Source organism: Priapulus caudatus, unplaced genomic scaffold, assembly GCF_000485595.1.
Source record: "Priapulus caudatus unplaced genomic scaffold, Priapulus_caudatus-5.0.1 Scaffold15, whole genome shotgun sequence".
Taxonomy (NCBI): Eukaryota; Metazoa; Priapulida; class Priapulimorpha; order Priapulimorphida; family Priapulidae; genus Priapulus; species Priapulus caudatus.
In genome coordinates this window covers 515684-529042 of record NW_014577076.1, presented here as the reverse complement: position 1 = coordinate 529042, position 13359 = coordinate 515684, and the positions used below count along the sequence as shown (strand labels likewise).

At 40.1% G+C, this 13359-nt stretch overlaps 1 protein-coding gene across 7 annotated transcripts in view; it reads left to right on the top strand.

Moving 5' to 3' along the window:
• The window catches only part of LOC106809550 (serine/threonine-protein kinase Doa-like), a 104828-nt gene that overhangs the window by 6239 nt on the left and 85230 nt on the right, over nt 1–13359 (top strand). For 4 of the 7 annotated variants that reach the window (XR_001393889.1, XM_014812690.1, XM_014812684.1 and 1 more), the window contains exons 2-3: nt 297–502; nt 3284–3494. Coding sequence is in view for 5 of the 7 variants with exons in the window: in XM_014812690.1 (XP_014668176.1) it covers nt 315–502; nt 3284–3494 (399 nt within the window). In the remaining 2 variants the exon portion in view is untranslated. Of the gene's footprint in view, nt 1–296; nt 503–3283; nt 3495–13359 lie in introns of those variants that run through there. The other 3 variants (XM_014812676.1, XM_014812714.1, XM_014812734.1) reach the window with 3 other exon arrangements.

The window sequence follows — 13359 nt, the reverse complement described above, 5'->3', positions numbered from 1 at the left end:
AAATTTTTATGAGTGCTTGATCTTATATATATATGCTTTTGATGCTTTTAAAAATGTGACAGTATGTTACCGTTAACATAAAGCAATGTAATGTGTTCAACTGAAAATATTGTTCCTAGTAGTAATATACAATTTTACAGTACTTACTGAACAGCTCGTCTAATAGTGATATTCAAGTTAATTATTGGTTTATATAGTAAATGTTTTCACAATATTCTTATTGTAATCTGTAAGGATATAAAACAATGTTCTTAAAATAGTGTTATTTTAGGGTTATACCTTTATTGCGTCCCCAGAAAATTTGCAAAAGAACGATGCCAAGGTCAAGAAGGACGTCACAGAGTCACAGCCAAAATCGTCATAGGTCAAAGTCACGAAGCCAGCACCAGGCTTACCGCTCCCGAAGCAGAGAGTCGAGCCTGTCCAGCTACCGTAGTCGCAAGAGGAGAAGAGTACGTCATTCCAGTGATAGGCTTGAGTCGAGATCAACAAAGCATTGCAGGTATGTTTTTTTAAATAGGGTAATAAAAGAAAAAAGAGCCAAATCTTGTTGGTCAATCGTAGTATTCTAGTTGGTGCATGACGTTTACCTTGCTGTTGCTATTTGTATCAATATTAATGAAACTGACGTTACACTAGTGGTCGTTAGCCATGTGTAAAATTATCTACATTATATAATAAATTTCTCAAAAGATGGCGCCACTGTCTATTGATATGTCTGTCAGGAATTGGCATTTCACGTACAGTAATACAGTGTTACCTAACCCCTCATTACGTGACTTCACCAGTACATACTTTGTAAATTAAAACTATTAATTCTTAATTTGCAAGAAATTCTAATTCGCTCGTACATATTTTTTCGGGAGATTAAACGGGTTATGTTATACAAAACGTTACGTTCTCAGTTGCAGAAAATAAAATTTATATAATTAATGTGCAGCCAGCTGCCAAATCAGAAGGTGTGTCTGGGTCATCTTTGACATGTTTAATTTTGTAGAGACGTAATTTACACCTAGCCTCTCTCCTAAAATATACCGTTATCACATTAAACAGCTTTGCTTACACATTCTTTGTTCATGAAATGTGTGATCCTGCAATAAGAGCTTTCTCCTGCATCCACTATTATTGCAATAGCAGTTCACAATGACCTCACCCGCATCCGCCAAAGTGAGCTGCACAAAGAGAAGATCTGCCGTAAACAACAACCAACTTTAATAAACTTTAGATATAAGTTTTTAGCATCCAGGTCAGAGCCTGAAACACCCAAACCTGACAATGATACATTGATTGAGCATGCCAGTGGATATTTGTCCACTTCACTCCCTCTCCGTATTAGTGCGTATAATTCTGAATTTCCATTCCTGACCAAAATTATCTTGATACTGTGTTACGTAACTAAACAAACGGTATATGCATTTAAAAATGTTTACTTGCATTCATAATTGACTTTCTAGTACATCGTTTAGCTAAACGATTTTCTGTAGGAATGCATCTCCAGTTATGTAATTTAGAAGTCATTGGGAAAACGCGAATCACTTTATAGATTTTCACATTACAAACGTTGTTTTTTCTGCAATGCATCACGTGTGTAATAAATATAATAGGTTTTAGAGTAAAATCGTATCTCACATGCCGCTCTGACATAGTGACTTTACTAATGTTATGTTTGAATGGATTAATTACTGAGCTGGTCTTAATTCTGGAGGCACCGGGAACAAACAGAAACATTAGTTTTATGTTAACCATGTGTTAAAAACGTTAGTTAACAACGTTTTCATTCGTAAATTGGTGTATTCGTAACAACGTCTAATTCTAGAGCTAATCTTAATTCGCTACCAACTAGCAAACAATACGTGTAAGCTAAGTAATTCATGAATCGTGCGGTTACTTTCATTAGGTGTTTGTTTGAGGTAGTGTTAAAATAATTTAAAACATGTCTAGTGGAAGTTGTATTGAAATTTTATTGTCTTCATACAAAAACTTTAACAATATTATGCAGCCAGCACAAGATGTACTAATGTTTACAAAATTTCTGCATTCTGAATGATTTTTAATTATATAAAAACACCATGATTTTTGCATGTACATCCCACTGATATAATGTTTGATGACGCTTATACTAGTTGAGTTGAGGAATAAGTTGTAATCTGGATTTTATAATGTTTCAATATTTGAATAGGCAGACAAAACTAGGTCACGCAACATGGCTGATATCAGCAAAAATAGGAAGAAAGTCCAGAGACATGACATGGACTAATGTTTTCACCAATATAAAGTTATTAACTGCATGCGTTGATTCACAGTTCACGGAGAATTTCCTTTGATATTACTCAGCTAATGGACATTTGACCAGGAAAAAATGAAACGCATTGGTGTATACTGCCTTGATCTCCCCTCCGTCTAGCTCGCGAGACGTGTGCTGATACATAATACTCTACTGGTACATGCTCTGCTCCGTGGGTGTATGAAGCCTCTCTGAAACTCGGGCACATTTATAAATAGCCTGTGGATCACATGCCTCCCTGGTTGTATTATTTACTTGGCAGTTTCTTGAATATGGTTGAACAATGGACACCGTTCAGAGCTGGCTGAAGTGCATTTCTCAATTCTGGTAGTGGTAGCGTTGCGAGGATGCTACGTGATTACACGCAGTTTACGGTTTTAATTGGTGTTATTTTAGCAGGAGTGTCTGCGGCATGGTGGCAGCTCACATAGTACGTCAGACACATACTGTATGTTTTAGTAGTTTTTCAGATAAACACTACAGAAACAGCAGCAGCCAGAAAATCTGCACGCTTCAAAATCTATTATCACTCAGGTTGGATCTTGTTAGGCAGCAAATGGGAACTAATAGACTCATTGTATTCTGTGTAGGGCGATGTTGTGCTGTGTACAAATTGCCAGGATCGCAGCTTCAGTGATATGCACGAACCTTATATTTCTTTGGAGCTGTGATTTCTTTGTGTAGACGTGGTATCCACATGTAAGATACTGTGCCGGTAAAAGCTCACGTGTTACCCAAGGAAGAGTATTTCAGAGTTGAATGTCATGGTAGTCAGAATGGTTACACTAATTGCAAATTTTAAAGGAGACTAAAACCCACACTGGAGAATCCAATGGATCTAATCACTTTACCAAAGAAGCGGCATCTTCTACAGTCTACTGTTGTTTATTTATTTGTTTTTTTTCAGTTCAGTTTCGACGACGCGGCCGGCGTGCTGTCGCGAGGCGGTGGCCGTGCTGTTGACTGTCTCGTCTTGTCTATAGTTTGTGTTGCTTTCAGTAGTGACAGGTATCGGCGCGCAGGGAGGCAGAGCAGTGTGCGCAAGGACGGCGCCTACAGCTCGACCCGCAGCAGCCAGCAGCACCGCCGCGATGTCTCCGCTGACAGGTACCACTCGAGGGACGGCAGCGGAGGACGGCACCACAGGCGGAGACACAAGCATCACCGACACCACCACCACCACCGTCGCACCGACACGTCCGAAAGCCGGGTGAGTAGCCCCCTCCTCCACCCAGCGCTTCTGTTGTGGGGGACTGCTGTGTGAGTTGTGGGATGAGTACGGGTTTGCATTCACATGTGTCGCTGCAGGTGTGCAATAGCTAGGGTGAGTAGAATTTGCTGTACATGAGTGTGTGTGTGTGCGTGCGTGTTTGTGTGTGTGAATGCGCGCGCGTGAGTAGGCGGGAGCGTGAGCAAGTGTGTCACAGTGGGTGCGTGCGCGTGGTCTGCAGTGAGAGTTTCTCCTTTGACTTTGCCACTGAGTTGTTTCCTCACAATGTCATGTTACTGGTAGGAGATATGGCAGCCTCATTCTCACTTATATAATTAATTATACATGCAGACTATCAAGAAAGTTAAATTAAAAACAAAAAGTGGCTGAAGAAGCCAATGCATACCAGTTACAGCTGTGTGCATATTTATACATGACTACGTGCAGTTCAGTGTGACATCTATTGCGAGATGTAATGGTCACTGTCTTCGATGCACATAATTCTAAATTATCCCACCAAAATACACTCGGATGTTGTTGCCAGTCTGGCTGATATATGTCTTTGTAAATAATACCAATTAAATCCCACTTATATAGTTTCACCAAATAATATTTTATATTCGTCAACTTCTAGAATGTCAGAAAACCTGATACTGCAACTATCCATGAAATTATACACACCTTATTGTATCCCCCGCGACGAAGTCGGCGGAGATACTATGGTTTCATGTCTCCCCAGCCGCTGCCGCTGCCGCAGACAATTTCCCTTCCGCTCTATAACTCGACCCCTAATTGACCTAGCGCCCAAACTTGGTATACTTGCACATCTTGGGGAGAAGGTGAGCAGCGTATCAAAACCAGGTCACTGCGACCTTTATTTGACCTTTACCTTGACTTTGATCATATTTCCATTCCGCTCTCTAACTCGGCCCCTAATTGACCTAGCGCTACCAAACTTGGTATACTTGCACATCTTGGGGAGAAGGTGAGCAGCGTACCAAAACCAGGTCACTGCGACCTTTATTTGACCTTGACCTTGACCTTGATCATATTTCCCTTCCACTCTATAACTCGACCCCTAATTGACCTAGCGCTACCAAACTTGGTATACTTGCACATCTTGGGGAGAAGGTGAGCAGCGTATCAAAACCAGGTGACTGGGACCTTTATTTGACCTTTACCTTGACCTTGATCATATTTCCCTTCCGCTCTCTAACTCGGGCCCCTAATTGACCTAGTGCTACCAAACTTGGTATACTTACACATCTTGGGGAGAAGGTGAGCAGCGTACCAAAACCAGGTCACTGCGACCTTTATTTGACCTTTACCTTGACCTTGATCATATTTCCCTTCCGCTCTCTGACTCGGCCCCTAATTGACCTAGAGCGCTACCAAACTTGGTATACTTACACATCTTGGGGAGAAGGTGCGCAGCGTACCAAAACTAGGTCACTGCGACCTTTATTTGACCTTTACCTTGATGTTGATCATATTTCCCTTCCGCTCTATAACTCGGCCCCTAATTGACCTAGCACTACCAAACTTGCTATACTTACACATCTTGGGGAGAAGGTGTGTTGCGTACCGAAACCAGGTCACTGCAACCTTTAGTTGACATTGACCTTGACCTTGACCTTCATCATATTTCCCTTCCGCTCTATAACTCGGCCCCTAATTGACCTAGCGCGACCAAACTTTGTATACTTACACATCTTGGGGAGAACACGGGGATACATGTAGTTGGCGACAACTGCCCTTTCTAGTTGTAAAAGTGTATAACAGCCTATTATCATTGTTTGGTAGAAGTAAACGCTGGTTAAAATGTTAAAAATTGCTGCTATTAAAAAGCATGAGCAAAATTACGAAAAGTATTGCAAAAGTTCTAGAGACCTCCTACTTGGGCAGCTTGAAAACTGATAAATTTGAAGCATATTATTATATAGGTTGTATTAAGTAAATCATCCCTAGGCCTCAAATGATAAATTTTAGCCATTTTACTTATTTAAATGAATAATAGAGTAATAAAGTGTTTCTGGCACAAATGTCTATGCGGATTTTAAAATGATATATATATAGTATTATATTGTAAAATTGTAGATTAATTTCTTTCATGTGACTTCCAAAGCATACGTATCTATACTGCATGGAGGTGGCCATTTCCTTGTGATTGTGCAATGCCCCATTTCCGTCAGTTTACTGCCGCTTCATTTAGTCCATTAAGCCTTATTCCGCAGAATTGAGTTCAGCTGCCAGAATATCGATGAAGCGCATGAGGCCACACCATTAGACAGCTCGAGGTGATTAATTAGACTCGGTCAAGTGCCTGTGTGATAGTTCCCCCCTTTTGTCAGCATGATCGGAAATGACGTGGCTAATTTTTGGCCTATTATCCATACTGCCTGTCACAGCCACTCTGCTGCCGTTTAAACTAGGTTGTTTGTAACTGTTAAGTGAATGTTCCCTTTATGGCCATAATTTACACCCGAGATGACAGTAGAGAGTACTTCACACAGACTCGTGAACTTGTTATTAATTGCTTTTTATTATTACGGGCATCGATACTGGTTTACAGCTATACTCTTTTAGATGTCAGCAACATTAAATTAGTTTTCTCGTGTCCGCTAACATTACATTTCACTTGCTATACTTATCTACTTACGTATACGCACATACTTTTAAGGATGTTAGAAATCTTTTAGGTCATCAACGTAAAAACCACCATCGTATATAATTCCACACAAATCTTGCATATGCGCATTATACATTATATTATTGTGTCAACAGCTAATAGAAGCTTTTTGATTGTAATGTATCGCGTCCATAGCAGTCTACACAGTAACGTGACATTTTGCTCGACGTGATGGAAATGACTCTGTGGGATGTTGAGGAGTGGGAGATTTATAGTAATAGCTAAAGATAGTTATAGTTATGACTGTGATTGAATATACGAGTTATATATTACATTGTATATTATGTTCGTTACCATTGCTGCAATTACTCAACTGGCATTATCATGGTCCGCTTGTGTTTGGCTAAGGAAATTACTCGTCACTTAATTGGTTATCAAGCTAACAGAGATAGCAACACATCTCTGTTCGTGTGTATTGATGTATAATCTGTTTTGTCCATGTATTTGTACAATTCCTCTACAACAATGTGGGTTTGTGTCTATATCTTTCTTAAATCTTAGTTTAATAGTGGGGCACCAAGCTCAAATTTAATTCTGAACATGTAGTAAGCTATCCTCTGGCTTTTCTTGGCTTTTGCCAGTGAGATGCTTATACTGCTATACAATAGTAGCTTAGCATGTTTTCCACTTTCCACTTTTTGTTTTCCACTTCCACTCTAATCTTTTCCTGTTCCTGGAAATGCCCCTAGCCATAACATTCAAAGAAGATTTTGCAGCAAATAAATACCACTAAACCAACCAGGTTATCCTTTTGTTGGCTGGTATGACTGAAATACAAACACTGCACAATTGTAGCTTTAGCAGGTTTCACAAATACCTAAACATTTTGCAGTATGAAGTGAAAGTTAAAGGACAACAATAATTAAAGCTGTAAATCAATGCATCTGGAGTAGTAAGCATTGTGTGCATAATTATTTATAATAATATGCCTCATAAATATGCATAAATTAATTGACATGAAACTATTTACATTTAAGATAAAAACCAACTTTGTTTTGCATGCGAGCAGTTTCTTAAAACATTATATCAAAATATGTATGTCTGATAAATAGTGCCACATTGATCTAAATGCAAAAGGGAACCTTATTTTCATGGCTACGTGATGGAATGTGGAAATGGGTATAAATTTAACCACGAAATGGGGAAATCGGTATAGAAAGTGTATGCCAGACATTTATCAACGAACAGATCTGTTAGAGAGTGGTGTAATGACTTATTGCTGCTAGATTCACTTGGCTTTCCGTCCCCGGAGTCTCATTAGGACGTGCGAACATGTTGTATTGGCTGCGAATTTGCTGCCATCACTAAATCAGTGGCTGCACATGTCATGCAATCAGATTGCTTGTGGGAGCTATTATCATCAGCTCGGCACCTCAGGAAGTAGGCTGTGCTCAGCTGCAGAAGCATTTGCTTGCAAATGAGGCCGCATCACTCTTAATCTACTTCCTGATTGCCATTTGCAGTGACATAATTGCCAATATGGGTTCTCGGGTGCATCAGCCTATCCAGGCGTACTGGCGCAATGGGTTTTAGGGCAGACTTAAAAGCGTGCTTTTTTGCCCAAGTTAGTCTTGCAGTTTAGTAAGTTGTCGTTTATATGTCACCTAAATTAACGGAAGCACTGCTGAAGTGACCAGGGAATGGAAAATTACTGTAAGGGCAGTGCCAGCATGTGTTGCCGGCGACAGAACTAATGATGTGTTGCTCTTGCTGAAGATGTAAACAAACTGTAGATAGAAATTCTTCAAAATATAAGGCCTCAGATTAAGGTTGGCTAAATAAAACGAGTGGAATTTTGTATGGCAAAAATTGAATTCCTCATGAATCTTTGCGAATGGCTCAATGATTGTACGGTATTTTATTTGCTGTAGATAGATAGAGAGAGATAGATAGATAGAGAAAGAGTGAGTGAGTGAGAGAGAGAGAGAGACAAAGAGAGAGAGAGAGAGAGAGAGAGAGAGAGAGAGAGAGAGAGAGAGAGAGAGAGAGAGAGAGAGAGAGAGAGGCAGCCGAGAGGGGGGGGAGGGAGAGAGAGAGCGAGGGGACGGAGAGAGCGAGGGGAGAGAGAGACGAGACGAAGAGAGAGAGCATGAGAGCAAGAGAGAGGGAGAGAGAGAGAGGGAGAGGGGAGAGGGAGAGAGGGCGGACGAGGGAGAGAGGGAGAGTGGAGAGATGCGAGACGATGGACGAGATGGAGAAGGGAGAAGGGGAGAGGAGGTAGGGAGAGAGAGAGAGAGAGAGAGAGAGAGAGAGAGAGAGAGAGAGAGAGAGAAAACATTCACTTTATTCACTCGTCAATAATGAACAAGATGAATGTTTGAATATTCACATCTCATCTGACATAGCTAGTTAGTAGCTTTGTTCCATCATTCATTTGATAATGATACTGGGCCATAACCCAGCATTAGAAGTAAACGTGTGGGGTTGCATTGTCTAGCCCTGGTGCATTAATTGCAAACTTGTTTGGCTCCGCTAGCAAACTTGATGGGCCTTGTGATTTTTCTGTAAAGTAGTGCCTAAAATAGGTGCACCTCTTGAAATCTCTATAGGCTCACCCTCGAAATCTGCTTCGACGTGATTTTTAAAGGTTGCTCTTTCTGTAGCATTAACACCGCTTAGCCGGAGTGTTCCATCCTGGATGGAAAGCTCCATTGCCTAGATACATTTACGTTACATTTGCAGCTAGTCTAAGCTGATTAGATCAAGCCTGTAACGTGTCTGCTTCCCTGGATTTATCGGCGATGTTGGTGCAAATATAAATGGCTTCATGACTCGCTACTGTTTACATTTGGCATGTAGTGATACAATCCGCAAATAGTCAGCTGGTGTATGTCAGTGGATATTATAGGGCACATTTTCGATTTCCTCTCAAGGTCGGGGTACATCACACGATGTCAAAAGCACAAAATTGGCTTCAGCTATGGTCTTTATATTACTTATGAATGTTTGCTCATTACTGGAAAAATAGTCCGGTTTTGATTTCATTATAAACGTGATTGTTAAATGTGAATGTGTGTTTCTATGGATGCGCATATATATGCAAATTAGTTGTCTTGTGACCCATTTTTCTTTTAGAGGAGTCCTAAATGAAACATTTTTGTTTACGACATCTTGATGGATAAGATGTCACGTGGTGCTTTTATATTGGATGGTGATATAAATGGAAAAATGGGTTATAAGTTCGGACATGGAGATCAATGGTTTAAAAGTCAAGAGAAAAATGGTAGCTTCAGAGTTTTTTTTTATGACATTGACATGGTTTGACAGACGCACCGAGAAACTTGTTTCACCATGAAATGAAGTGAAACTAATGTTATTACATCACCAAAGGAAGCATGAAATGTATTTTCTACTACTTGGCGAAGACTCCCCCACGGACTTAATCCAGCAGGGAAGAGCTAATCTCGGATTGCCTGCTTGTAATGTCTCAGGAAAGAAGACACATGCGGTGGTCGTATTAAAAATATAGCGACACAGTGAGGCAAGAATGTCCTCAGTCAGAAAGCATGTAGTCGATCATTACTTCTTTTTTTGTTTGGTAGTTGCTATCATGTTATACAGGCGTCTGCAGTTCTCACAACTCGAAAATAATTCTTTCCTTTCTAATAATGTGTGTATTGTCATCGCTGTAGTAGCAGATGGTAGAACATCAGCAGCCACACAATGAATTAGTGGCAGGTAGGCAACGAAATAAATGGTGCAGCACTTGTTTATTGTTACTGTCTGTGCAAAATCTGTCTGTAAGTATTTTTAAGTGGCAACGTAAAGAAGGCTGGCTCCCAAGTGGAGATGCCGGTGTGTTTGCGGGTGTTTACTGCTGAAGCCTGTACAATCCACTACCATCTAACGTGATCACGTGCTACATTTCCGTTTAAAAATTGGTTCGTCAATTCGCGATCAACTGCTTATTGCTCTCTAACCCAATATTTTCTATGCTGATTACTGTCTATAAGCTCTGCATGTAATTGTCCTTTATGCTTCGCAACTACGCACATCATTTTTTCCTTGTTTTGCGCTGTCAGTAGTCATAGCAACAGGAGCAGCAGCAACAGTAGTAATAATAGTACAACCGTAGCAGTAGAGCAGTATGTCACATGAACGCCGTCACTATGTGGCGCATGCATAGTTTAACCGATAGCGTATAGTGAAGCCTATCTGTACTAGCTGTGATGATATATAACTTACAAATATAATCTTGATAAGTATTATTATGAAAATAGTTGTAATTGCTAATCAGCGTAATCATGCTACATGGGGTTAAATTAATCAATGCACACAGTGTGGGGAGAGCTAGCTTGCAGAGCGCTCTAAGAGTGTATTTCTGAAAGAAATCGTCACTGTTACGTAATTACGTGATTTGATGATAGCAGATTATGGGTTTGCTTGGCTGTGTGGTGCACGGAAGTAAATTGTTTTCAGACAAAAAGATCATATCTGCACACAACAGAAGAAAAGGTTATTTTGTGGACATTTCGTGTCGGTGGATCAAAGTCTGTAAAGTGTCAATCGGTCGTAACATTATAACATTATTAGAATCAATGAACTAAACAAAGCACATGAATGTACGTGACGTGTTTGCAGTAGATGCAAAGGTTTTATGCGTGCGCGTGCGCAACGCTTGTGTGTGCATGCGCATCGGCGTGTGCGCAACTATTTTAAATGCTAGTTTGAGTGCTATATCTTCAAATAACCGGTACTTCTATATCCGTTCGCCTTCAGTTAACATGAACAGATGCGCTGATGTGGCGGCCTCTGGCGTTACACCCAGCGTACGTGTACTGATTTTACAGGGGCGAAATTTGATGTTCATTATCTGCCGTGAACCAGCTGAGAACCTTTTGACTATGTCGGTTTACAGTAGACTGCATTTCAACGTCATCACACCGAGTAAAACTGTGAAAAACAGAATTGCTTTGAAAGCCTAACTCCTGAGGTAAATGTGCCCAGGGGTGTTGTTTGTACCGCAATTATCCAGTTCACTGCCAAACCTTTTAAGCGGCTTCTTTTTAGGCCATTTTCAATATTGTTGGATGTATTCAGGAAAATATGTTCATGAAACTTTTGTAAATTCAGTTGAGATTGTAAGCAACATTGCAATGAATCCAGTAAATTTTTAGTTGCTAGTTGATCAGTATACATTTCTAACCAGATCTTAGTTAAATTAACCATATATATATAATATATTTATAGTGTCGATTGTTTAAAACAAGCATATATGACCTGCACAAGTTTGCTCATCATTTAAATATAATAGATGTCATGATCAACTGCATGCCCAAGGTGCCAGTTCATTAGTTTCAGCTAAAATCAGCAGTACTGTATTGTTTATCAAATATGGCATGTCTAAATAACACCTGTGGCACAATAAACCCGGAATCAATCTCAGGTTCAATAAATGTAATAGCTGTAATAAATGTAATTGCTAACTGTGCACATTAGTGGTCACGTGATGGTCATCATTGCATGACTCTATCAGTGCGTTCGGTATTACTCACTCACTCACTCACTCACTCACGATCACTCACTCACTCACTCACTCACTCACTCACTCACTCACGATCACTCACTCACTCACTCACTCACTCACTCACTCACTCACTCACTCACTCACTCACTCACTCACTCACTCACTCACTCACTCACTCACTCACTCACACCCACACTCACTTACTCACACACTCACTCACTCACTCACTCACATACTGATTCAGTTTTCCATCATGAATAGATAGTTCTAACTTCCTCTATCTCATAACTCCTTTAGCTGTGAACCTACGTAGTCGTGATAAGCCATAGTACAAGTGATAATTTGCCTTCTTTATACGCGCTCTTGATAGTATGTATCCCAGTAGCCCGTGTCGTGCTCGTGTTCTTAATCTTGAATAGATTGAGGCGTTCCTGGAGCGCTCGTAATTAATGTAAAGTGTGATTATAGCACGTTTGCCCACAGCGCTAAAGCCGAAGTCTACCACTACCAGCGAAAGTTACCACACTGCTGCGTTTCGATTTCTGCGCGGAATTATGTTAATCTGACAATATAAACCGTATAGCCTCTCACTGCGATCATGCTGCATCTTTGTTCCCCAGTTTGATTTCATGGTACGAGGAATATATGCACGTGATATGGCGATCAACTGCAATAATTTTCAAAAGTTAAATCCCATGTCTAATTCTAATCTCGCGATGTTCTGGTTAACCACTTCTCATTCTAGAATTAAATAGAAATTTAATTTATTCTGTTACATTTACCGAAAACACTAGAGAATAGGCTACAATTAAAGAAAACATTAGAGAATAGGCTATACTCACGTTCTGCCTGTTTAAGTTCATTATTTTGGTTGATAAGTATATTGTAGTAGATGTTATCTGTTATTAGTTCTGATGTTGGGCCTTTTCCCACAAGGCAAGCAACTAGAAGCAATTAAGGGCTCTATAAATATCAGTTTTAAAGTTTTTATCATCGTTGTAGCAGTGAGTAATAGAAGGATATTCTTCCTGATTTATATTGAGTTTTAATTCCACGGGGAATTATGTGAAATGTCATTCGTAGGTTATTTCCCTGCAATAAGTCCTGTCTAGTAATGGGCATTTACATCATAATTAACAACCCGTGTTGCGCACTTAATTTTATTTTAGATACGTAATGGGTGCATGCCCCTAAATGTTTATCATATATTTATCTAGTTGGTATTCATTAGTAGATGATACATCATCGTCATTATTATTATTATTATTATTATTATCATTGGGTATAGTTAAGAACTGCACTTTCCATGTGCTTATTTTAACACCACCGCGCGTTAAATTCCTTATTGGTTTCCCTATTACGTTCGTCTTTTGTAACTTGTTTCGTTGGGTACCCCCCCACGGTAGCTTGTTCTGAAGTGAATACCATCACGAGTGATGGCACGAGAGTGACGTCACTTCGTGTTACTTCACGTTGCTAGCGTCTTGTGCAGAAGTGCCTATGAATCACTCAAGTTACGAATAAAAATTTACGCCTGCACTGCAGCGACAGCTAGCGTAGCAGAATGCAAGCGGTAGCCGTGATACGACATGATTGGCAGAGTTGTCATGTAGATCCGGATAACGGCATGCATTCCTCGAAGATTGCTTAGGGATTTCTCTCGCCTCTCTCTCTCTCTCTCTCTCTCTCTCTCTCTCTCTCTCTCTCTC